The 22,380-nt window shown below is 45.5% G+C and overlaps 1 protein-coding gene across 2 annotated transcripts in view; it reads right to left on the reverse strand.

The window, feature by feature from the left end:
• Positions 1-8,678: 8,678 nt before the first annotated feature.
• Positions 8,679-22,380, reverse strand: part of Glra1 (glycine receptor, alpha 1) — an 80,869-nt gene continuing 67,167 nt past the window's right edge. The window contains exons 6-9 of one of the 2 annotated variants that reach the window (XM_013033800.1): positions 21,813-21,950; positions 17,799-18,013; positions 14,211-14,357; positions 8,679-9,118 (exon numbers count right to left, since the gene is read on the reverse strand). In XM_013033800.1, the coding sequence (XP_012889254.1) occupies positions 8,828-9,118; positions 14,211-14,357; positions 17,799-18,013; positions 21,813-21,950 (791 nt within the window). In that variant the 3' untranslated portion in view covers positions 8,679-8,827. Of the gene's footprint in view, positions 9,143-14,210; positions 14,358-17,798; positions 18,014-21,812; positions 21,951-22,380 lie in introns of both variants that reach the window. The other variant, XM_013033799.1, reaches the window with a different exon arrangement.

Raw genomic sequence — 22,380 nt, forward strand, 5'->3', positions numbered from 1 at the left:
ACAACGAGACAGATCTACTTATGGTGTTTTTGCTGATTAACTGGAGACAAGGGTTTCTTGGATTTATTTGCCTGGGCTGGCTTCAAACCATGATCCTTAGATCTCAGCCTCCTGAGTAGTTGGGATTACAGGTGTGAGCCACTGGAACTTGGCTAAGATTTTTTTTCAAAGTGGAACACAGGCTGTTTCAAGAAAAAGACTGAGAACATTGCAGTATTTTTGTTTGTCAAAAGTGCACAAGAATCACATATCATAGACATTGAACTTCTGTCCAACGCAGTAACAAGATGCACCCATTTCGGGTTTAATTCATCTGCAAATATAATGACATGTATGGGGAGATCAATAATAATAGTATGAATTCAAAGTGTTTTGAAATACCTCATGGGAACAACCAATTTTTATTTCTTGGCTTGCCATGTTGTGCATGGTGTACTTTTAAATGAGGTAGAACTATAGTTAATGTGGAAAATCTGCCTATTTGATATGTAAGCACCATTCTTAATAAAAAGAATCGGGGACAGTTTACTAGGATTAATAATGCTAACCTTTCCTCCAAAATACTGTGTGTGTGTGTGTGTGTGTGTGTGTGTGTGTGTGTGTGTGCATGCCTGCAGTATTGAGGGCTTGAACTCAGGACCTCATACTCTTGCTTGGCTTTTTCCTTTTACGGCTGTCTACCACTTGAGCCACAGCTCCACTTTTGGCGTGTGTGTGTGTGTGTGTGTGTGTGTGTGTGTGTGTGTGTGTGGTTAATTGGATATAAGAGTCTCAGAGAATTTTCTGCCTGGGCTGGTTTCAAACCATCTTTCTCACATTTCAGTCTCCTGAGTAGCTAGGATTACAGGGATGAGTCACTGGTGCCTGGCTCAAAATACCCTTTATACATTTAAGGAAAGAGGTAACAGTACATATTTGTGTAGGTAATAAAAATCAGTTACAAGTCTCCCTCCCCCTCATAGATATGTATATATATATGTATATATATTATTTTTTTCCTCTTCATATCTGGCTTTTTCCTTCATGGATTGATTTTGGTGCTTGGAATGAAGAGACCCTATAGGTGTACTTTTGGGTACAGCTGAGGGTCAAATACATGCAGGACTATTTTCCTCCAGGTCTGCACTGTTCAACATTCCAGTTAGATGGGGGAAAACTATGGAAGGGGTGATACTGATCACAAATAAACTTAAAAACTGACATGTTGACTTGAAACCCCTTTGTACAACTACTTAAAGATAATACATTAAAATCAGATTAACAAAAGATAGTATTATTAAGTAAATACCTTCCTTGTCTTATGTATGAGCTTCATAAGAAATGACTACATTTAGAATCCATGTAGGTAATGAGCTTAGTGTTAAACCAGGACCTGGTCATCTCTCCCTGTCCCCTTCCTCAGGTCTATAAAGCACAAATTAAACCTTAGTACTTGTTGGGATTAAATGATGCTCTTTGAAATAGGAATTTCTATTGAACATGATCTACTATATATACTTTTTTTTTTGGTACCCATACTAGGGCTTGAACTTAGGGCTTTGTGCTTTTACTTGGCTTTTACACTCAAGGCTGATGCTCTACACTTGAACCACATCTCTATTTCCTTTGCCATATATATACTTGTGTGTGTGTGTGTGTGTGTGTGTGTGTGTGATCGCGCGTGTGTATCTTTTGGCTTGAACACAGGGTCCCTGGATGCTGTCCTTATTTTTTTTTTTTGGTTGTTCAAGGCTAGCACTCTACCACTTGAGCCACAGCTCCACTTACAGCTTTTTGGTGGTTGACTGGAGATAAGAATCTCACAAACTTTCCTGCCCGGGCTGGCTTTGAGCAATGTTCCTCAAATTTCAGCCTCCTGTTTAGCTAAGATTACAGATGTGAACCACCAGCCTCCTGCTGCAGAAGTGTTATTCACTGTTTTCTTTTTTGTTTTCAAAGAAACTTTTTTTTTTCAGGGGGGGTCCGGTCGTGGGGCTTGAACTCTGGGCCTGGGCACTGTCCCTCAGCTCTTTAGCTCAAGGCTAGCGCTCTACCACTTGAGCCGCAGTGCCACTTCCAGCTTTTTTCTTTTTGCTTATGTGGTACTGAGGAATTGAACCCAGGGCCTCAGGCATGCAAGTCAAGCGCTCTACCACTGAGCCACCTTCCCAGCTCATATAAACTTCTCTGTGTGCTTTAAACCAACCAACCAACCACCCAAACAAACTTCCTATACTCCCTCATGAGCCTGAGCAGTGCTAGAACAAGGCCCAACCTCTCTTATGCCCTCCACCGATGTCATCTACCTAGTGTGTTGAGATAAGATACTGCATTCTGTAGTTGCATAAGAAAGCAATGAAACTGTAAGCGACAATATAAACCCATGACAATACAGGGGGGATTATGAAGTAGGATGGAGATGGAACAGGGACCGCCATGCTTGGAGTCTGTATGCAGCCAATGGTTGGAACAAGCTGAGGGGCATGTTAATGGCCTTAGGTAGGCTATGTTTTAAAAATTCATTTTGTTTCTTCTTGATCATGAGGCTCTTTGAAAGATGTGTGTGTGTGTGTGTGTGTGTGTGTGTATGTATGTACATACATACATATATATATATATATATATATATATCCAATGTTCCAATGGAAAGTTTCCACAGCAAGAAAATTTAAAAATAAATAAATAAGAGCAGAGACAAGAGGAGAAATAGAAGTCACTCCTCTGAAATAAAAATGAGACAGGAACTATTCTGCCCATCCTCATCTCCCTCCAGAGTAAATTAGCTCTTCCGGCAGAGCCTTGTTTCAAAATAAATAAATAAATAAGAATAAAAAATTAAGAGGTTCAACATGATGAGACCAGAAATAACCCAGAGAGAGAGAGAGAGAGACAGAGACAGAGAGATAGAACCAAAACAGGAGAGGGAGGAAAAAACATGCTTGGGAGGTGAGCTGGAGAAATCTTGAGGATCCTAAATTATTGGACAATGACTTCTACTGTGGAACTCATTTTCCTGCTCCAAAGCATGAAAAAGCACCTTAATTATTGCCTTAAATAACTACATGACTCCATCAAAACAGCACAGCTTTGGCACTCACACACGAGCAAACATAGCCCATGCTGTGGGTGACAGGTTGGATATCCTTAGTGAGCAGCAGAATGGAAATGTGATGGAGGCCTTATCTAGGATGGACGCTCATAATTCTAAGGTCATACAGGCCTGGGAGATGCTCCCGGCCATCTTGATGTTCTGAGACCCTCAGCTGACACAGTCAGACCAAAGTAATCGCTTCATCCTCTTAACAGTGGAGCTGGGGCCGGGTCTCATTTCAGGATTTTCATGAAGTTCTCATTGGCGTTTCAGGATATGAAGAGCCAAGCCTTGCAATGGGATTTTCTTTACATGAATACAAGTACTTCTCAGGGCACCTCTGCTCCATTAAAACAAGACATTTCTTTTTATTCTTTTGACTATAAGCTCTGATTTCTGAGAATGGGAGAAATGTGTGTGTGTGTGTGTGTGTGTGTGTGCGCACATGTGCAAGTATTGGGTCTTAAACTCAGGACTTACACTGTCCCTTAGCTTTTTCACTCAAGGCTAGTGTACTACCACTCGAACCACATCTCCACTTCTGGCTGATTAATTAGAAGAAAGAGTTTCATGGACTTTCCTTCCTGGGCTGGCTTCAAACCACGATCCTCAGATCTCAGCCTCCTGAGTAGCTAGGTTGTCAGATGTGAGCCACCAGGGCCAGGCTTAAATATAAAGTTCTTGACTTGAATTTCTGGACTTGGTTTCTAGGAGAAGGGGGCTGAGAGAAGGAAACGAAACCACATTTTATTTTATTTTTTGGTCGGTCATGGGGCTTGAACTCTGGCTCTGGGCGCTGTCCCTCAGGCTCTTCAGCTCAAGGCAAGTGCCCCACCACTTGGGCCACATCACCACTTTTGGCTTTTTTTTGCTTATGTGGTGCTGAGGAATCGAACCCAGGGCTTCATGCATGCAAGGCAAGCACTCTACCACGGAGCCACCTTCCCAGTCCCCACATTTTTTTAAAAAAGCATATTATTTCCTGATTAGAGAAATGCCGTTGTGGCGAGGGATAGAGGGTCATTTCCCTCATCAGCTGGGATGAAGGGTAAGCAGAATGTGAAGATGTTGGCTGAATTAATCTAACAGCTTCCAAGTGGAGTCTATTGTTGCTGGCTTGAGCAGCCTGATTGCCAATCTCAGCGCTGCAGGCGCAAGGATAACCCTCTTCATTAGCGGTATTACAATTGTGTAAGGAATCTAATGTTCACAATGGACAATTACCAGTGTGCTACCAGCTTGGCTGCAATCTAATACGGAATTTCAGGCAATACTGTCTCTCACAATGCTCCTAAAGATGAATTTATTTTAAATAAATGAATGGTTTATTTCCCTTCCAAATAGGAAATAAAACTAGTTTCTGGGAAAAAAAAAAAAACAACAAAACCAGTGAGCTTCTGAGAGGGACTCATAGCCTATTTATTGGCAGTTTAGGAGAAGAAATCATCGGGGCGAATTAACCCTCCCTCATCTTTCTAGATGGACACAAAAAAATCTAGTTCAATCTAAGATTTTTTTTTAAATGCACATCCACACGCGATACATTTTTCTTTCTCTTTATCCCTGTCCTTGTTCATTCTTAGTCTTGAAGTCAAGAATGGATACTTGGATATTGGAGATGGCCAGCAGGTGGCAGAACTGGGCCATTTATTTCAGCGGGTGATGAGCTACACCGAAAGCTACATTGAAGTGGAGGAGACGGTGGTTCTACTCTCTGGCTCCTGAGATGAACTGAATTTTGGAGATAAGGGAAATCACCAGCATCTCTATACCACGCACCGAGTCTACCATTATAAGTAAATCCAAGTCTATATTTGGTGAAAGATTTGGAAAGCAGCAAACTGGTTATTGCACCCAAATCAGTTTTCAGCCATTGTCTATAATCCCAAAGCATGATATCATTTATGCTTGAAAAAAGAAATTAAAATATCCTGATCGTGGGGGGAGGGGGGAGGCTGGGAAGGGATGGGAAGGTTAACAAAGGAGGAGGCTGCAGTGCTTGGTAAGAAATGTACGCATTATCCTGCCCATGCAATTGTAACCCCTCTGTACAGTATGTTCACAAATAAAATAAAATTAAATTAAAAAAAATATCCTGATCGTTTGGAACCCCTCCCCCCACTTTTATTTTGGTCTGTCAGACTTGAATTCACTATCTGATGCCTTCTGCTCATTGGCTGGTGCCATACCACTTGAGCCATGCCTCTACCCCACTCCCAAATTTTTTGATCTAAATTATTTGGCTTGATTTTCTCTAAGGATGAAACTTATGTAATTTATGGCAAAAACCTTTCTACATTATACATGGATGATATAGTCTGAGCCTGTTTCTATTCCTGATTCCTGATTTCATCTATAGACATATATGCATATAATACACACATATATTTAACTTTATCATGATTGATTGGTGATCTTGCCCACCGAAGTTCACCTTTGGGAATGTGATATATAATAATAAAAAAAAGAAGAAAAAATTTGCAAAGTTTTCAAAGGAGACAATCATCAAGAATTGTGCAGTTCCACCTACTTGCGTGAACAAATCCACACTACCACATGAGAAATTGGGGTGATAGTAAATTTGTAGTTGGGTCGATTTCTTCTTGACCCGTCTAAGCACATATGTGTAACAAACTTAGATGGAGGAAGGAGTTTAGCTCCTAAATCACTCTCCCAATTACAAATTCAGAGAAACTAAAACTTAGTCACATAGCCAACACTACCTGACTTATGAATGACAGGATTAAGTTCATGTTTACCTCATGATCTACAAGTCCTCTATCCACACTGATTTTTTTTTTTCATAAGCGATACTAAGTTTGAAGTAGCCTGTGGGAAGATTTCAGTGATATTGCTCTTCTGTGACTCAAAAAGAGATGAGCCCAATTGCTTGCTGGGTACTGACATCCAGTTTTAGAAACTTCCAAATGGCTCACAGATTAACAGAAGCCCAGGGCTTCATTAGGGGAGTCAACTGAAGTCAACTCACCTTGGGCAAGAAATCATAAGGCAATCCCTTATGATCCCTCAATGTCGGAAGATTCTAGAGGCAGTCTAGGAGCAGGTTTGTTTGGGATCTGCACATGATCGTGGTGGAGAAAGAGTTAATTGTCTTTGCCCAACTGGAATTGTCTCCAATCTTTATAAAGGCTTGGGACCTTCCTTGTCCAATTTACCTAGACCTTGTTATTTCATGCCAGTACTGGGACTTGAACTTAGTATCCTGCTTAAGGCTGGTTCTCTACCATTTGAGTCACACCTCCAGTTCTAGTTCTCTTTATTTATTTATTTATTTTTGGTGGCTCATTGGAGATGAGACTCTCCTAGATTATTCTTCCCCCAGGCTGACTTCAAACTATGGTCCCCTGATCTCAGTTTCCTGGGTAGCAAGGATTTACAGATGTGAGGGACCCAGATGCCCAGCTTTCACTCAGAATTTAGACATTCTGAGTTTCATTTGGTAATGAGCAAAATAGAAGGGAGCAGGGCTTCATCAGATTTTTTTTTCATTCTTAAAAAAAATAACTTTGACCTAAAGGAAGAGAATAAAGTGCTAGCAAAAGAGGACTATGGGTCTCTCCAAAGATTCACACAGCTCAGAGGCCAATTTCACATCCACTGGGCTCCGTTCTTTAGGATCCCAGACTCAGGTCCACATCACTCACACAGAAGACAGGCTCCATGTTTTGGTCTCCAACAAGCCAGATGAAGGGACTTCCTACATCAGGACATCTGTATTACACAAGCTTCAGGGTCCAATCCTTTTTTTTTTAAAAAATTTCTGTTTCTTTTTGGATGTACAGTTCATTTTCTTGATGTGAATCCCTGGAAATCTCTTTTTAGCCTTAGGCCATCAGGGGCCGTGAAGCCATTGTGCCATTAGCAAATGGGAGAGAATTCCCTAGGAAAAGGGGGGTGTAAAGGAATGCAATGCTGAGCTTCCCAGATCTCCTCTCTTAATCACTGTCCCCCCCATCCTGCCCTGAGTTGGGGATCTCCCCCCAAAGACCCCTGATGAAATCACAAGCCACAGAACAACATTTGATTGTCAAGTTAGTTCCTTCCTTTCTACCTCCAGCCAGGAGAATAAAGTGCAAAGATAGAAACCCAGTCCCAGCATTGCTGGCTAGGATTCCAATGGAGGAGAAGGATGTAGACATGGCGCCAACATTTCAGACTTAAAAGAGCAGGTAGAGGCCTGCATTGCCAACCTGCAAGACTTCTATCTGTAAACATCACATCCGCCAGAAGCACCCTCTGCACCCCCAAACTCAGTTCCTTTCTCAGACCCTGTCCTAATTCTCTTGGGGGGAATGACAGCAGCATTTTTTAAGAGCAAAGAGTTAGAGCAAAGAGAAATGTTTGTCTTCATTGTCCCACATGTTAAAGCTAAACAGAAGTACCTTAAAAAATAATACTTATAAAAATATAATGGAGGCGTTAGCCCCCCCCAACTTCCCACCTTATCTATGGTAATGACATGTCCAAGTAGAATGAACTCACTTTGTAAATATTATCATCTTTTCCCCACCCATAAGATAGCTCATTCATTGTAGCCTGGAATCTTCTTTTTCGCCTCCTAACCATTGCCAAACCACTGGGTAAAACAGAGCGATTTCATCTTCCCCCCCCAAACTCCCTACTTTCCCCAATATGTACCCACTTAAAATTCCAAAGAGACTCTTCCCCCCCCAAAATAAAACATTTGAAAAAGGAAAGCCTATCTGTTTACACTCCATCTATGTGCATATTATTTCTTGAGATTATTACTTTTTTTTTAACCATAGAAAAGATTGCATATTGGCAAGATACTGAGAAAATCATGGCAGCCATTTCTGGATCATGGGTGGGGTGGTCAATAATAGGGTACATGTGGAGGCACAGAAGCAAGAAGGTTCACAGGGGAACAGTCAGCCTGAGGGAACGTGGGGGTCGAGTGGACCATTGGATGCTCAACCCTTTAGGCCTTTTCAATCCTCCCCCACCTCCAACCCCTATCTTTTGAATCCTTGTTTTCTGTGCTCTCCACCTGGCCCCTCCCCTAACTCACCCATTAGCCACGCCCCCTCCAGCCCTCTTGAAGCTGAGGCCCAATGGCTTTTGGCATGTGTCCATTCGAGGGCTATTTTTGAAGATAGCTATGGCATTTGGAGGGGGGCAGAGTGAGGGGAGACACACACCAGAGCAAAGCTTATTTGTGACCCAGAGGAGAAAGAAGAAGAAAGTAAGATAGTCCATGACTTCTGTGACTTTAAAAATTTAAGCAGTTCCTAGGCTGATAGGTTAAGAAACGCCTTAGTTGTTCTCGTAATTTTGTTGTTGTCGTTGCAATTAATGTAAAGCATGAAAATAGATATCATATATTACATTGATTCTTTCCTGCTCTGGGTGGTGGTGGGGGGGGTTGGGGGGGAGAGGGGAAGGCAGACGAAGAGATCTGCACGCTGCTCATGAACTTCCAGTTTTAAAAGCTGTTCACTTTACGCCCCCCTCCTCCAACTCCTCCCCCTCTCCCCCTCCCCCTTTCCCCACCCTCCCCCTTTCCTGTGGCCTTCAGTTCCTAGGCTAGACAAATGCCACCTGGGGTTAAATAGATAGTGCAGCATTCTAATATTCATGCACCAGGGCCTTTTGCCTTTGCACAGTCCGCAGAGAGCCAGAGTGATGTGTGCAATACCCCCCGGCCCCCTCTCCTCCCCGGTCTCTGCTCCAGACTCCTCTCCCGGCCTCCCCCCTACGCACCCCAAACCCCTTCCTTCACTGGTTGTGGACATCCTCTCGACGGACGATCTTGTAGATAATCCAGTAGAACATGTTGAAGATGAGGAAGGCCATGGGGAAGCCGATGCGGGATATCTTGTCGATCTTCTTGGCCCTCTGGATGAAGAGTTTTCGCATCTCCTCCGGGGACTTCGATGGGGCGGGAGGGGGGTTGGTGGTGTTATTGTTGTTGGCACCCTTGACGGAGATGCCGTCCTTGGCCTGCAGACAGGCCGGGCCCATGCCGTAGGCCGAGAAATTGAAGCGGCCCTCTCCAGCCTCATCTTCCTGGAACAGATTCAACATGGGGCTCTACTTAAAATAAGACAGGGGCTGGGCACCCTCTCTGTAAGGCACGCCCCCTGGGGAGCCAGGCCACGCCCACCGGACAGCCAGACCACGCCTACCAGAGCAGCCCAGGGAGAAAAACCAGACCAGGCCCAACTGGGGGCAGGCCACACCCACGGAGGGGCGGGGAGAGAAAAAGCGCCAGACCACGCCCACTTAGGAAAGCCAGACCACGCCCATCCAGGCATCCCACACCAGCCTGGGAAAAAGACCAGGCCACGCCCACCCCGGGGAGGCTATTCCAGCCACACCCACATGAGGGGCCAGGCCACGCCCATCCAGGCATCCCACACCAGCCTGGGAAAAAGACCAGGCCACGCCCATCCCGGGAGGCTATTCAGGCCACACCCACATGAGGAGCCAGGCCACGCCCACCCGGCCCTCCTGGCCTCTTGGGTTGCAGTGGTTCTGACTGCTCAGGGCTTTTCTGGCGGACTGGGGTGTTCTGCCTTTTAGAGGGGTGCCACTTGCTTGCCAAAACAGATGCAAACCAGGGGATAGGAATTGGAGTCGAGGGGCTGGTGTGCTCAGATTCCAGAGATCCGTGCCAGGTCTCTGTGCTCGTCATTAGCAGGCTAGAGATCTTTGGCAAGGCACTGTCTTCTGTGATTCTTGAAGGTTTTTTTTTTTTAAAACTGTTCTGTTACTGTTTTTCCACATTTTCCTCAAAGTGTAGAATCAGATTCCCTCTCTCTCTCTCCCCCCCAGTTCCCACTCCAGTACCTCTCAAGGTTGTTTGACCCTGGGAGGTTTTCATTGCTGAGATTTTGTTTTGTTTTGCCTCAGAGCTGTCCTGGATTGGGGTTAGGAATTCAGGGGACAGTTGGGGAGAGGTCCCCTGCTTTGCTTCTGTTGCTTCTTTGCCCTCTTCCCTCCCTGATATGGCCCAGGAGGCAGCAAGAGCCCTGGCTTTCTTCTGTAGCCACAGCTCTTTCCTGCCTGGTGTTCCCATTGTCCACGGAAGATGTCACCGCTGGTAAACCTCTGGATGTTTTTCATCATCATCTCATTCAAAGCCTTTCATCATTTGATCCCAACTTACCTTTCCAGTGGTGTCCCCTCCCCCACGCCAGGCCCTGTAGTTTGATTTCAGATCGGCTGCAGAGTCAACCTGTGGCTCTGTGGAAATTGTATTTGCTCTCATGGCCCAAGACATAGAGTTTTTTTTTTCTGATAGGAATTCTCTCTTTTGCTTCTTTCTGCTTAAGATGGCACCAACCATGAGTAAGAAATTCAGTATCCACAGTATCCAGTAAAGTCCTGTCCATGGTGCCCATCTGTAATCCTAGCTACTCAGGAAGCTGAGATCTGAGGATCAAGGTTTGAAGTCAGCCCAGAGAGGAAAGTCTGTGGGATTCTTATCTCCAGTTAACCAAGCAAAAAGCTGGAAGTTGAGCTCTGGCTCTAATGGTAGAACACTTGCCTTGAGCATTAAAGCTTAAGGGCAGGTCCCGGGCCCTGAGTTCAAGCCCCAAGACTGGCAACCTCCCCCCTCCCCCCACATCAAGCCCAGATATCGGGGCTTGAAGTCTGGGTGCTGTCCCTGGGCTCTTTTTGCTCAAGGCTAGTGCCCTACTACTTGAGCTACAGCTCCACTTTTGGCATTGTGAGATTAATTAGAGATTAGAGTCTCACAGACTTTTGGACATAGAGCCTAATATACAGACCCCAAACTCAGTAACCTTTTATAGAGTAAATCAATGTACATTGTTATCTTCACCAGTGCCAGCTTCCTTTTATTTTTAAACTTTATTTTGGTTTGTTTGACTAGAGTTTTAGCCAGGTGTGGGTAGCTCACACCTGGAATCCTAGCTACTCAGGAGGCTGAGAGGCTCAAGGTTCAAAGCCAACCCTGAGCAGACAAATCTGAGAAACTCTTATCTTTAGTTAAACCAGCAAATAGCCAGCAGTGAAGGTGTGTGGTTTGAGTAGAAGGTACCAGCCTTGAGCAAAAAGGCTGAGTGTGTGTGAAGCTTTGAATTCAAGCCCCAGTATTGGCAAAAATCTCAACCAATTAATCAATCAATCAATTAATTAATGGAATTGTGTTTCAGATACAGGAACATTTGAAACATAGAGTAAATGCCCAATAAACTTTTTGGCAAATGAATGAATTTGGCCCAGCTCAGTCATGGCAGAAGTACAGAATGGGAATGGGGTGCGCAAAGCAGGTGACAAACGGGATCAAAAAATATTTGGCTGGGATTATGTGGTAATAGTGGAGTGTTAATATCAGGACCATGGAGAGCGGTATAGCGGGGAATAAACTACCGCGCCTGGAACCAGGGCCCAGCAAGGGTTTAACTCTTACTTCTTTTTCTCTTTTCCCTTTTTGTCACTCATGGGGCTTGAACTCAGGGCCTGGGTTCTGTCTCTGAGCTCTTTTGCTCAAGACTAGCACTCTACCACTTTTGGGCCACAGCTCCACTTCCGGTTTTTGAGTGGTTAACTACAGATAAGAGTCTCACAGACTGTTCGGCCTGGGCTGGCTTTGAACAGAGATCCTCAGATCTCAGCCTCCTGAATAGCTAGGATTTACAGACATGAGCCACCAGCACCCGGCTAGATCTTATTTCTAAGGCATTTAAACAAAATTTGTGTTCTGCCTTCCTCCTATGGTAAATGCTACGGTGGGATGAGAGGAGGTTGAGGCTGAAGGTCTCACACTTTAGCAGAAAGAAGGAAATTTCCTAGAAAGGACCCAGGAAATGCCTGTTGTTCTTGTCACCACCAGCAGGTGGCAGGACACATCTGCCCATCTGCTTCTAGTGTGGGCTGGAGATGGAGCAGTGGAAATTACACGGGGGTGAGGGTGGGGTGGGGGGGGATAGGAGGATATGGGGCAGGGGGGGGGGGGTGTACCAGAAACCCAGAAAAGTTGCTGGTGAAAAAATTATGGACTGAAGATTGGAAAGAACGCGGAGACCTTTGTGCCAAGTCTCTTTCCCCCTAGGGATCCTGGTTACTTGCTCTGCATTGCTTTGCTTGCTTAACAAATACTAGAAGATCCTGAGTTCAAATCCTCGTGGTGGGGTAAAAAGAAAAAATAATATATGATCTTTGTCAGCACCCAAAGCACATTAGTTACATTATAAAAAGCATTTCTACCGGAGGCCATTGACTTATGCCTGTAATAATCTTAGCTACTACTCAGGAGGTTGAGATCTAAGAATCATGGTTTGAAGCCAGCCTGGGCAGGAAAGTCCTTGTGGACTCTTCTCTCCAGTTAACTACCAAAAAGAAAAAGAAAAGGAAAAAAGAGCCAGAAGTGGAGCTGTAACTCAAGTGGTAGAGCGCTAGCCTTGGAGAGAAAAGAAAAAAGAAAAAAGCTCAGGGATAGCACCCAGGTCCTGAGTTCAAGTCCTTGGACCAGCAAAAAAGGGGGGGAAAAGTCTAGAATGTGACTTAGAGAAGGAAGAAAACCTCCTTGGCTGGGTTATTGAAGAGTCCAACCTAGTATCCTTATGTGGAAATTTCAGGAAAAGACTTAAGAGTTTCACTAGGGTGTCAGTGGAAGACACCAGACCCAGGAAGTGTGAACAGTTCATTCTGAACAATGAAGTAGCAATGCAAGATGGGAGAAGCCAATGTCTAAGGTCCTAGGTGTGTGAACACCTAAAGAACAGAGCTCCAGGGTAGAGGAAGGGGGAGACAAGGCTGGCGAAAGACCTCCTGGGAAAGCAGATGTGGATCGGGAGTAAATTAGCAGACGCAGGTGATTTCCACAGATTGTTGATGTTTTGAGGTGGGGTGGGGAAGGGAAGGCAGAGTCTACTCTATGCATCTTTTTACTTTTTCTTTTGGCCATCCTGGGGCTTGAACTCAGAGCCTGGGCACTGTTCTTGAGCTTCTTTTTGCTCAAGGCTAGCACTCTACCACTACAGCCACAGCTCCACTTCTGGCTTTTTCTGTTTGATTCTGAGGAATCGAACCCAGGGCTTTGTACCTGCCAGGCAAGCACTCTACCACTAAGCCACATTCCCAGTCCATCTTGATTCCTCCCCTTCTCAGAAGTCAGGAATGAAAAGTATGAAGCTTGGACATTCTACCTCCCTCCCTTCCCTCCTTCCCTCTTTTCCTCCCTTCCCTTCCCCCTTCCTTCCTTCCTTCCTTCCTTCCTTCCTTCCTGTGCTAGGTATCAAATCCAGGGCCTTGTACATGGCCAGTAAGTGTTCTACTGTGTTCCATCCCCAACCACAGATAGTGAATTTTATTTTTGTATCTGTACTGGGGCTTGAACTCAGGGTCTTATGCTCTCTCCCTTAGCTTTTTTTTTTACTCAAGCTGGTGCTCTACCACTTGAGCCATATTCCCCACGTTTGGCTTTTTGCTGGGTAATGAGAGATAAGAGTCTCTCTCAAATTTAGCTGGCTAGGTTGGCTTTAAGTTTGAGTAGCTAGGATTATAGATGTGAGCCAACAGCACCCAGCTTAGACATTGGATCGTGTGTGTGTGTGTGTGTGTGTGTGTGTGTGTGTGTGTGTGCACATGCACGCATGCGTTAGTCCTGGAGCTTGAACTCAGGGCCTGGGTACTGTCCCTGAGCTTTTCATCTCAAGGCTAGCACTCTACCCCTTGAACCACAGATCCGCTTCTGGCTTCTTTTGGTAGTTCATTGGAGATAGAAAGTTCCAACTGTGATTCTCCTATCTCAGCCTCCCGATTAGCTAGGGTCACCACAATTGCTTGGCTCATGCAGGAGATCTTTTTTTTACCAGCCCACCTTTCGTGGGGCCATTTTCCTTCTGCAACCAGGTTCAGGGAAGTAAGTTAGCTTTGTAGCAGCAAAGGGACTACCTTCTAGCTTCAGGGAGTGGCTGGTTATTCACTTCAGCCAGCAGCGAGCCCTCTATCTACCCTGCCTGTTGGGGGTCCATGATCATTGCTGCCATAGTTAGAAGAGTCATGGCCCAGGACCCAGCTAGGTCATGGCTGATGGGTGGGGGGGGGACATGGAGATGTCCCTGGGGATTCATCCCTACCCAGCCTGCCTCTCGCTTTCCCCCTCCTAGGCGCTGACCCTCAGGCTTACCTTGTGATGTCGCCTCTTCCTCCTGAACCGGAGCAACTCTTTGTGTTGTCGAGACACAAAGTTGACAGCGGCATATTCCAGGAGGGCGGAGAACACGAAGAGCAGACACACCGCCATCCAGATGTCAATGGCCTTCACGTAGGAGACCTGAAGGGAAGTGGCAGGCAAACGCAGTGTGGCTGAGGACACAGTGACCTGGTCTTCTCCCCCGGCTCCCACACACACACACAGAGGAGGCACCTTGGCTTTCCCCAGTTCCAGTCCTCAAAGAGCCCATGGAAGATTCTAGAAAGAAACCATCCACCAGTTCTAACCATTGTGCCCTCTCCGCTAAAAAGGTGGATTGATGATGCGGACAATGTTGCCCTGTTCTATCCTATCCAGAATATGCATCTCAGCTTTGTGTGGAGTATCCATGTGGTACACACTATCTACTCGAGGATGATCAGGCCCAATGTGGACACAGCTGCCATGTTGTCCAAGTTACCCTCATCATACCTCACAATGGCCCTCATCCCAAATAGGAGGGTCGTGATATTGGCCAAGAGAAGGCACAAAGTGCTTCCTTCAAGTGGAAAATAAAAAGAGGTTGGGGTGGGATGTTGTTGATTTGATAAGGAAAGAAAAAGAATCAGATATGGAAGGTGACTGAGATCTACAAGAAGAAGAAATCTCTGTGTGAAATTGCAGTAATGAGCCAGGCTTCCGTGGCTCACACCTGTCATCCTAGCTACTCAGGAGGCTGAGATCAGAGGATCATGGCTCCAAGCCAGCCCAGGAAGGAGTAGTCTGTGACATTCTTACTGCCAATGAACCACCAGAAAACCGGAAGTGGTGCTGTGGCTCAAAGTGGTAGAGTGCTAGCCTTGAGCAAAAGAGTTCAGGAACAGTGCCTAGGCGCTGAGTTTGACAAGCCCAGTGTACACACACACACACACACACACACACACACACACACACAGATGGAGGAGGAAGGGAATGGGAATGAAGGCATGAGAAATGACTTCTGAAAAGTCTCCCATAAAATCAATGAACATACTGGCATAAAAATGGTCTGAATCTAGTTTTCCAGAACTCTGGCTAATTCCCAACATCAATTCTGTGCATGTTTAATCAAGAAGCGCAGCTGGATCTCAGCAAGAACAGCAAAGTCTTCTCGAATTGTTTAAAATAGTCTTTATCAGGTTGGGCAACGGTGGCTCTCGCCTGTAATCTTAGCTACTCATGAGATTGAGATTGGAGGGTTGTAGTTTAAAGCCAACTCAGGCAGGAAAGTCCTCAAAACTCTTATCACCAATTAACCAGCAAAAAGCCAGAAGTGGAGGTGCGGCTCAAATGGCAGAGCAACAGCCTTTAGTGGAAAAGCTAAGGGACAATGCACAGTTCAAGCTCCACTACACACACACCCTCCCCGCCCATTTTAAAAAAGTAAGAGATTGCCAGGTTAATTAAAAAAAAAACACTGTCTATAATACATACTTCAGATTCAAACATAGAATTAGGTCAGGCACTGGTGCTCACACCTGTAATCTTAGCTACTCAGGAGGCTGAGATCTGAGGATTGTAGTTCAAAGCCAGCCCGGGAAGGAGAGTGTGTGAGACTCTTATCTCCAATTAACCACTAGAAAACCGGAAGTGGTGCTGTGGCTCAAAGTGGTAGAGCACTAGCCTTGAATGAAAAAGCTGAGGGACAGTCCCTGGGCCCTGAGTTCAAGCCCCATGACTGACAAACCAAAACAAAAAACAACAAAGATAGAATTAGGAAAAAATAAGATGGGAAAAGATACATAATACAAACAATAACCAAACAAGAGACTTGGAAATAGACCTATATCAGAATAAAAGTCATGATGAGGGGCTGGGAAGGTGGCTCAGTGGTAGAGTGCTTGCCTTGCATGCATGAGGCCCTGGGTTCGATTCCCCAGCACCACATAAGCAAAAAGAAAAAAAGCCAGAAGTGGCACTGTGGCTCAAGTGGTATGGTGCTAGCCTTGAGCTAAAGAGCTGAAAGACAGCGCCCCGGCCCAGCGTTCGGGCCCCATGACCAGACCCAAAAATCAAAACAAAACAAAAAAAAGTCATGATGATAAAAAGGTGGTTATAGCTGGGTGCCGGTGGCTCACACCTATAATCCTAACCTAGGAGGTTGAGATCTGAGGATCGCAGCTCAAAGCCAGCCTGGGCAAGAAAGAGTGTGAGACTCTTATCTCCAATTAACCACCAGAAAACCGGAAGTGGCACTGTGGCTCAAGTGGTAGAGCGCTCGCCTTGAGCTGAATTGCTGAGGGACAGCGCCCAGGCCCGGAGTTCAAGCCTCGCAACGGACAAAACATACAAAGAGGAACATTTTAGAGCAACAAAACTGTCAGTGTATCAACAGGAAATTATACCAATGGTAAACATCCATTCACCCAACAACAAAGCTCTGCAACGCATGAATTAAATGGAGTAACAGCTAATTCAAAGATAATATTTGGGACTCCACTCTATCTCTCTTTAATACAGGGAACAGCGCAATGAGGTCTCACCAAGAAAATAGAAGACTAGGGCTGGGAAGGTGGCTCAGTGGTAGAGTGCTTGCCTTGCATGCTTGAGGCCCTGGGTTCGATTCCTCAGCACCCATAAGCAAAAAAAAAAAAAAAAGAAAAAGAAAATAGAAGACTATTACAATAACATGGTAAGCTAACTGGGAATTAATCTTTTGTATTTCTTGTAGAGAAAAAGTAGTTCAGGCTGGCCTCACACTCTGAGTCTCTGGCACCACCTCTCAAGTTCTGGGATTACAGGTGTGTGCCACCACCCTGGGTAAGAAGAAAAAGATCTACAGAATAATGCACTAAAAGACAGGATAGCATCCATTCTTTTGATGTACACACTGAAAATTCTCCAGGATAGACTACATGTTAGACAAGAAACAAACCCCAATCAATCTAAAGTAACCGCAGTCACACAAAGTATGCTTTTTGACCCCACTGAAATAACAGTAGAAGTATTAGAGATTCAGAAACCTCTTAAGAATAAAGGAATTATCAGTACATTTCTAAATAACTAATGGACCACAGGAAAAAAAAAACCAAAGATAAGTTAGGAAATTGACTATAAACTAGCTTTTTTTTTTTTTTTTTTTTTTTTGCTCAAGGATAGTGCTTTACCATTTGAGCCACAAGTCTTTTTCTGGCTTTTTCTTGGTTAATCAGAGATAAGAGTCTCATGGACTTTTCCAACCAGTTTGGCTTTGAACCGCCGTCCTCAGATCTCAGCCTCCTGAATACTTATGATTACATGTGTGATAAGATTCTCACGGACTTTCCTGCCTGGGCTGGCTTTGAAGTGTGATCCTCGGCCCTCAGCCTCCTGAGTAGCTAGGATGACAGGCGTGAGCCACTAGCGCCTGATTTCTAATGAAGCAGCGGTGCATCTGCCGTGGGAAGGGACTGGAGGTGAACGCAGAGCCTGGAGGCCTATGGAGAATGGAGATGGAGCCTGCAATGTGGATCCTGGCAAGGACTGTGGATGAAGGCGTGGTGTCAGCTCCTCTAGCAGGAGGAGCAAGACCAGGGGGCCTGTGTCCTGGGCTGCAGCGCCTACCTTGGGCAGGGATGCCCGGGAACCTGAGCTCTGTGTGGTCATGGTGAGCACGGTGGTGATGCCCAGGCCCACGCGGGCGGGTGCTGCATCCATGTTGATCCAGAAAGAAATCCATGAGAGGATGACGATGAGCAGACTGGGGATGTACATCTGGATCAGGTAGTACCCCATCTGCCGCTCCAGGTGGAATCGAGCCTCGATGCAGGTGAATTTACCTGCAAGAAACGATCGTGAGACACTGCTAGAGCTGGGGGGCGGGGCGGGGGTGTGTGTGCGGGGGACTCAAGCCTTCCTGTCATCCTAGCCACTCAGGAGACTGAGATCGGAGGATTGTGGTTCAAGGCCAGCCCGGGAAGGAAAGTCCCCGTGAGACTTTTTATCTCCAATAAACCATTAAAAAAAAAAATAAAGCCAGAGTGGAGGTTGGCCCAAGTGGTAGAGCCTTGAGAACAAAAGCTCTAGGACAGCGCTTAGACTCTGAGTTCAAGCCCTTAGGATTGACGAGCGCGTGCACGCGTGCACACACACACACACACAACCTCTAAAACAAACAAAATAAATACCTCAGAAGTGTGCAAGTGCAACCTTGAGGTCATAAGAGTAAATATAATACGAAAGCAATGTGGATTCTCTCTCCCTCTCCCTCCCTCTCTCCCTCTCCCTCTCCCCTCCTTTCTCTCTCTCTCTCTCTCTCTCTCTGTCTGTCATGGAGCTTGAATTCTGGGCCTGGGTGCTATTCCTGAGCTCTTTAGCTCAAGGCAAGCGCTCTGTCACTTGAGCCACAGTGCGATTTCCGGTTTTCTGGTAGTTAATTGGAGATAAGAGTCTCACAGAATTTCTAGGCTGGCTGCAAACCGTGATCCTCAGATTTCAGCTTCCTGAGTAGCTAGGATTATAGGCATGAGCCACCAGTGCCCAGCTCTCTCTGTCTTTGACATTAAACTGTGAGGCTTGGTTGGGGGGGCTTGTCCCCTTCCTGTCTATGCACCCCAGAAGTGAAAGTGGAGACAAACTATAAGCCTTGTCCAATCAGGGCCTGGTCAATCTCTTCTCCTTGTATCCACAGGGCCTTGCAGAGAGCTTTGCTCTCACTTAAATGCAAAAGATAAAAAAAACAGAGGCGAGAATGAATGTGAAAGTCCAGAGTATATTTCTGTTGTTTCCCGTACTGTGGCTGAATATAGGAGAGCAGATATCTCTTTGAAGTGCTTATTATTATTTTTGTATTGGAGTAGATATCTAGATGTGAGATTGCTAGGTAATGATGCAGTTTTCAGTGGATGAGTGCATAAGGAAAATGGAATATTATTCAGCCTTAAAAGAGAAAACCCTGCCATCTGCAACCATGTGGACAGCGCTGGAGGACATTTTTGTACTAAGGGAAATGAGCCAGACACAGAAAAAATGAATGCCAGGCACACAATGTCATTTACATGGAAGCACCTCATTGGAGCAGAGATTTAAATGGCAGATCTCATTTACATGTAGGCCCCTTATTGGAGCAGAGAGTTAAATGGCAGATCTCATTTACACGTAGGCACTTCATTGGAGCAGAAAGTTGAGTGGCAGATCTCATTTACATGTAGGCACCTCATTGGAGCAAAAAGTTGAATGGCATTTTTCATTTACATGTAGGCACCTCATTGGAGCAGATTGTTGACTAGCAGGTGCCCAGGGGTTAGGTGGGAAGAGAGGGTGTTGGTCCAAAGGCACAAAGATTGGAGTTCTGCAAGATAAGTAGGTGCTGGAGATCTAATGCACAGCAATGTGGTTAGCATTGAGGATATCACACTGCACACTTGGAATTTGCTGAGAAGGGGATGTGAGTATTCATACTCCCTCCAGTGGGGAAGACACAGGAGGGAACAGAGACATGTTAGATCAAATGCGATTATCTCATATCATCTAAACTATCTATCTATCTACCTATCTATCTATCTATCTACCTACCTACCTATCAATCATCTTTTAAGTATCTGTTATCACCATTATCTAATCTAGCTACCTACCAATCAATCTACCCTCGCTATCATTTATCCATCATCCATCTATCATCTGCCATCTATTTATCTAGGCATCTACATATCTACATATGTATGTATGATTGTATATATCTATCTGTCCATTAATCATCCATCAGGATCGTAGGTATGTATGTTTGTATCTATTCATATATCCATCTATCATCTATGTATATATCTACAACTATATGAAATATGTATGTATCTAGCTGGCCATTTATCATTCATCATGTATGGATGTATATATGCATGCATGCATCTGTCTGTCTGTCTGTCTATCTACCTAGAAGCATTAAGTTTGGGCTAGAGATGTGGTTCAAGTGATAGAGCACCTGCCTAGCAAACACAAAGCCCTTCATCCAAACCTCAGATATCGAAGTTGTACACCTTCATTGTGACTTTATAGTTTATTTGCCATCCTGCAAGAAAGCCCACTAGATGATAACGGGCTGGGATTCTTGGGTTGCTGGAGCCGGGCTGCTGAGGGGCATCAGCAGGAACCCATCCTCTCTCTGCGTCCAAGGTTGCCCGGGATGTGGAAGTTGATTTCCATGCCCTGCCCCCTTCCCCCTCCCCAATCGCTTATTTGTGTAGTCTCCTGGGGAAGAGCACTGAGCTAAGCAGCACTTGTGGTTTGGCTTCCAGACTAGTGTTCCCTCTCCAACTAGTTACTAATTGTTCTCTTTGGAAGGTAGAGGCAGGTCCTCTACCCCTTAAGCCTCATCCCTTAGTTCTTCTTGCTTTAGTTATTATTATTGTTATTATTAATTTGGTGCTTGAACTCAGGGCCTTGCACGCTCACTTGACTTTTTCCACTCATTTCTGGTGCTGTGCTCCTTGAACCACGCCTCCACTTCTGACCTTTTGCTCATTAATTGGGAATAAAAGTCTCATGGATTTGTCGGCATGGACTGGCTTTGAATCTCAAGCCTCAGCTCTTAGTAGCTAGGATTATAGGTGTGAGCTACCAATGCCTGGCTTTAGTTTGTTTTGTTATTTATTTATTTATTTATTTTGCCAGTCCTGGGGCTTGAACTCTGGGCCTGGGCACTGTCCTTGGACTCTTTTTGCTCAAGGCTAGCACTCTATTACTTTTTTTTTTTTTTTGGGTCCGGTCGTGGGGCCTGAACTCTGGGCCTGGGCGCTGTCCCTCAGCTCTTCAGCTCAAGGCTAGTGCTCTACCACTTGAGCCACAGCGCCACTTCTGGCTTTTTTCTTTTTGCTTATGTGGTGCTGAAGACTCGAACCCAGGGCCTCGAGCATGCAAGGCAAGCGCTCTACCACTGAGCCACCTTCCCAGCCCCAGCACTCTATTACTCGAGCCACAGTGCCACTTCTAGCTTTTTCTGTGGATTAATTGGAGAGAAGTCTCACAGACTTTCCTGCCAGGCTGGCTTCGAACCATGATCCTCAGATCTCAGTCGTTTTAGTAGCTAGGATTACAGGTGTGAGTCACAGGCACCCCACTGATTTAGGGATTTTTTTTTCCAATAGACTCCTATGCATTTGTTTAATTAGGGGTATGCCTAATCTCCATTTTTCCTACTTACGCCTCCTGTTTAGGTAAGATTATATACACGTACACTATGCTGTCCCTGAGCTTCTTTTGCTCAAGGCTAGCACTCTACCACTTGAGCCACAGCACCACTTGTGACTTTTTCTGTGCATGTGGTACTGAGGAATCGAACCCAGGGCTTCAGGCATGCTAGGCAAACACTCTACCACTAAGCCACCTTCCCAGCCCTCTCTTGGACCTCTCTGCCATCATGTTCTGATCTCAGCCTCCTGAGTACTGAGCATTACAGGCGTGAGCCACGGGTGCCTGGCGCTGAAACTTAATTTTTACCACCCCTAAGGACTTAGAGGAAGAAAATCTCTCTCAACCAGTAGGTGTCAGTGCTGAGCAGTGTGGGCAGTTCATCTGCTCAGCAGAATCACAAGTGGAGGCTGGGAAGGTCCCTGGGGCCCGAGGACAATGGTAGCTACCACTCACCTGTATTGTAATGCTTGGTGCAGTATCTCAAATCCTTCTCTTCCTTTAGGATAAACTGAGGCAGTGTCAGTCCGTCGGCCACCTGCACAGCTCCCTGCTCCTGCCACTCAAAGATGAGATCGTTCATGGTGTATCCAACTAAGGTGGAGGGGAGAAGGCACAGGTCACTCCCATGAGCCCTGGACTGAAGGGTATTGTGGAGGTTCAGGGTTCGAGGCCCAGAGAAACCCTCAAGCACCTGGAGAACTCAGGACACTTCACAAAAGGTCAAGCTGGCTGAGCTGTTTACACCCAGCTCAGGGCCTTTCTTGCCTCTTCCTTTCTTTCCATCTCTCTTTCTCTCCTCTCTCATCCTGCCTTGGCCGGTCCTGGAACCTTGATCCTCTCTTTTCCTCCAAGAAAAGAAGTGGAGTTATTGACATAGTTGCTGCCTTACTGTTCTGTTCCACTCATTTTTGTTCCTCATTTTTTTTTTTTTTTTGTTGGTCATGGGGCTTGAACTCTGGGCCTGGGCGCTGTCCCTCAGCTCTTCGGCTCAAGGCGAGCGCTCTAACACTTGAGCTACAGC

Source organism: Dipodomys ordii, unplaced genomic scaffold (assembly GCF_000151885.1).
Source record: "Dipodomys ordii isolate 6190 unplaced genomic scaffold, Dord_2.0 Scaffold177, whole genome shotgun sequence".
In the NCBI taxonomy this organism is placed as follows: domain Eukaryota; kingdom Metazoa; phylum Chordata; class Mammalia; order Rodentia; family Heteromyidae; genus Dipodomys; species Dipodomys ordii.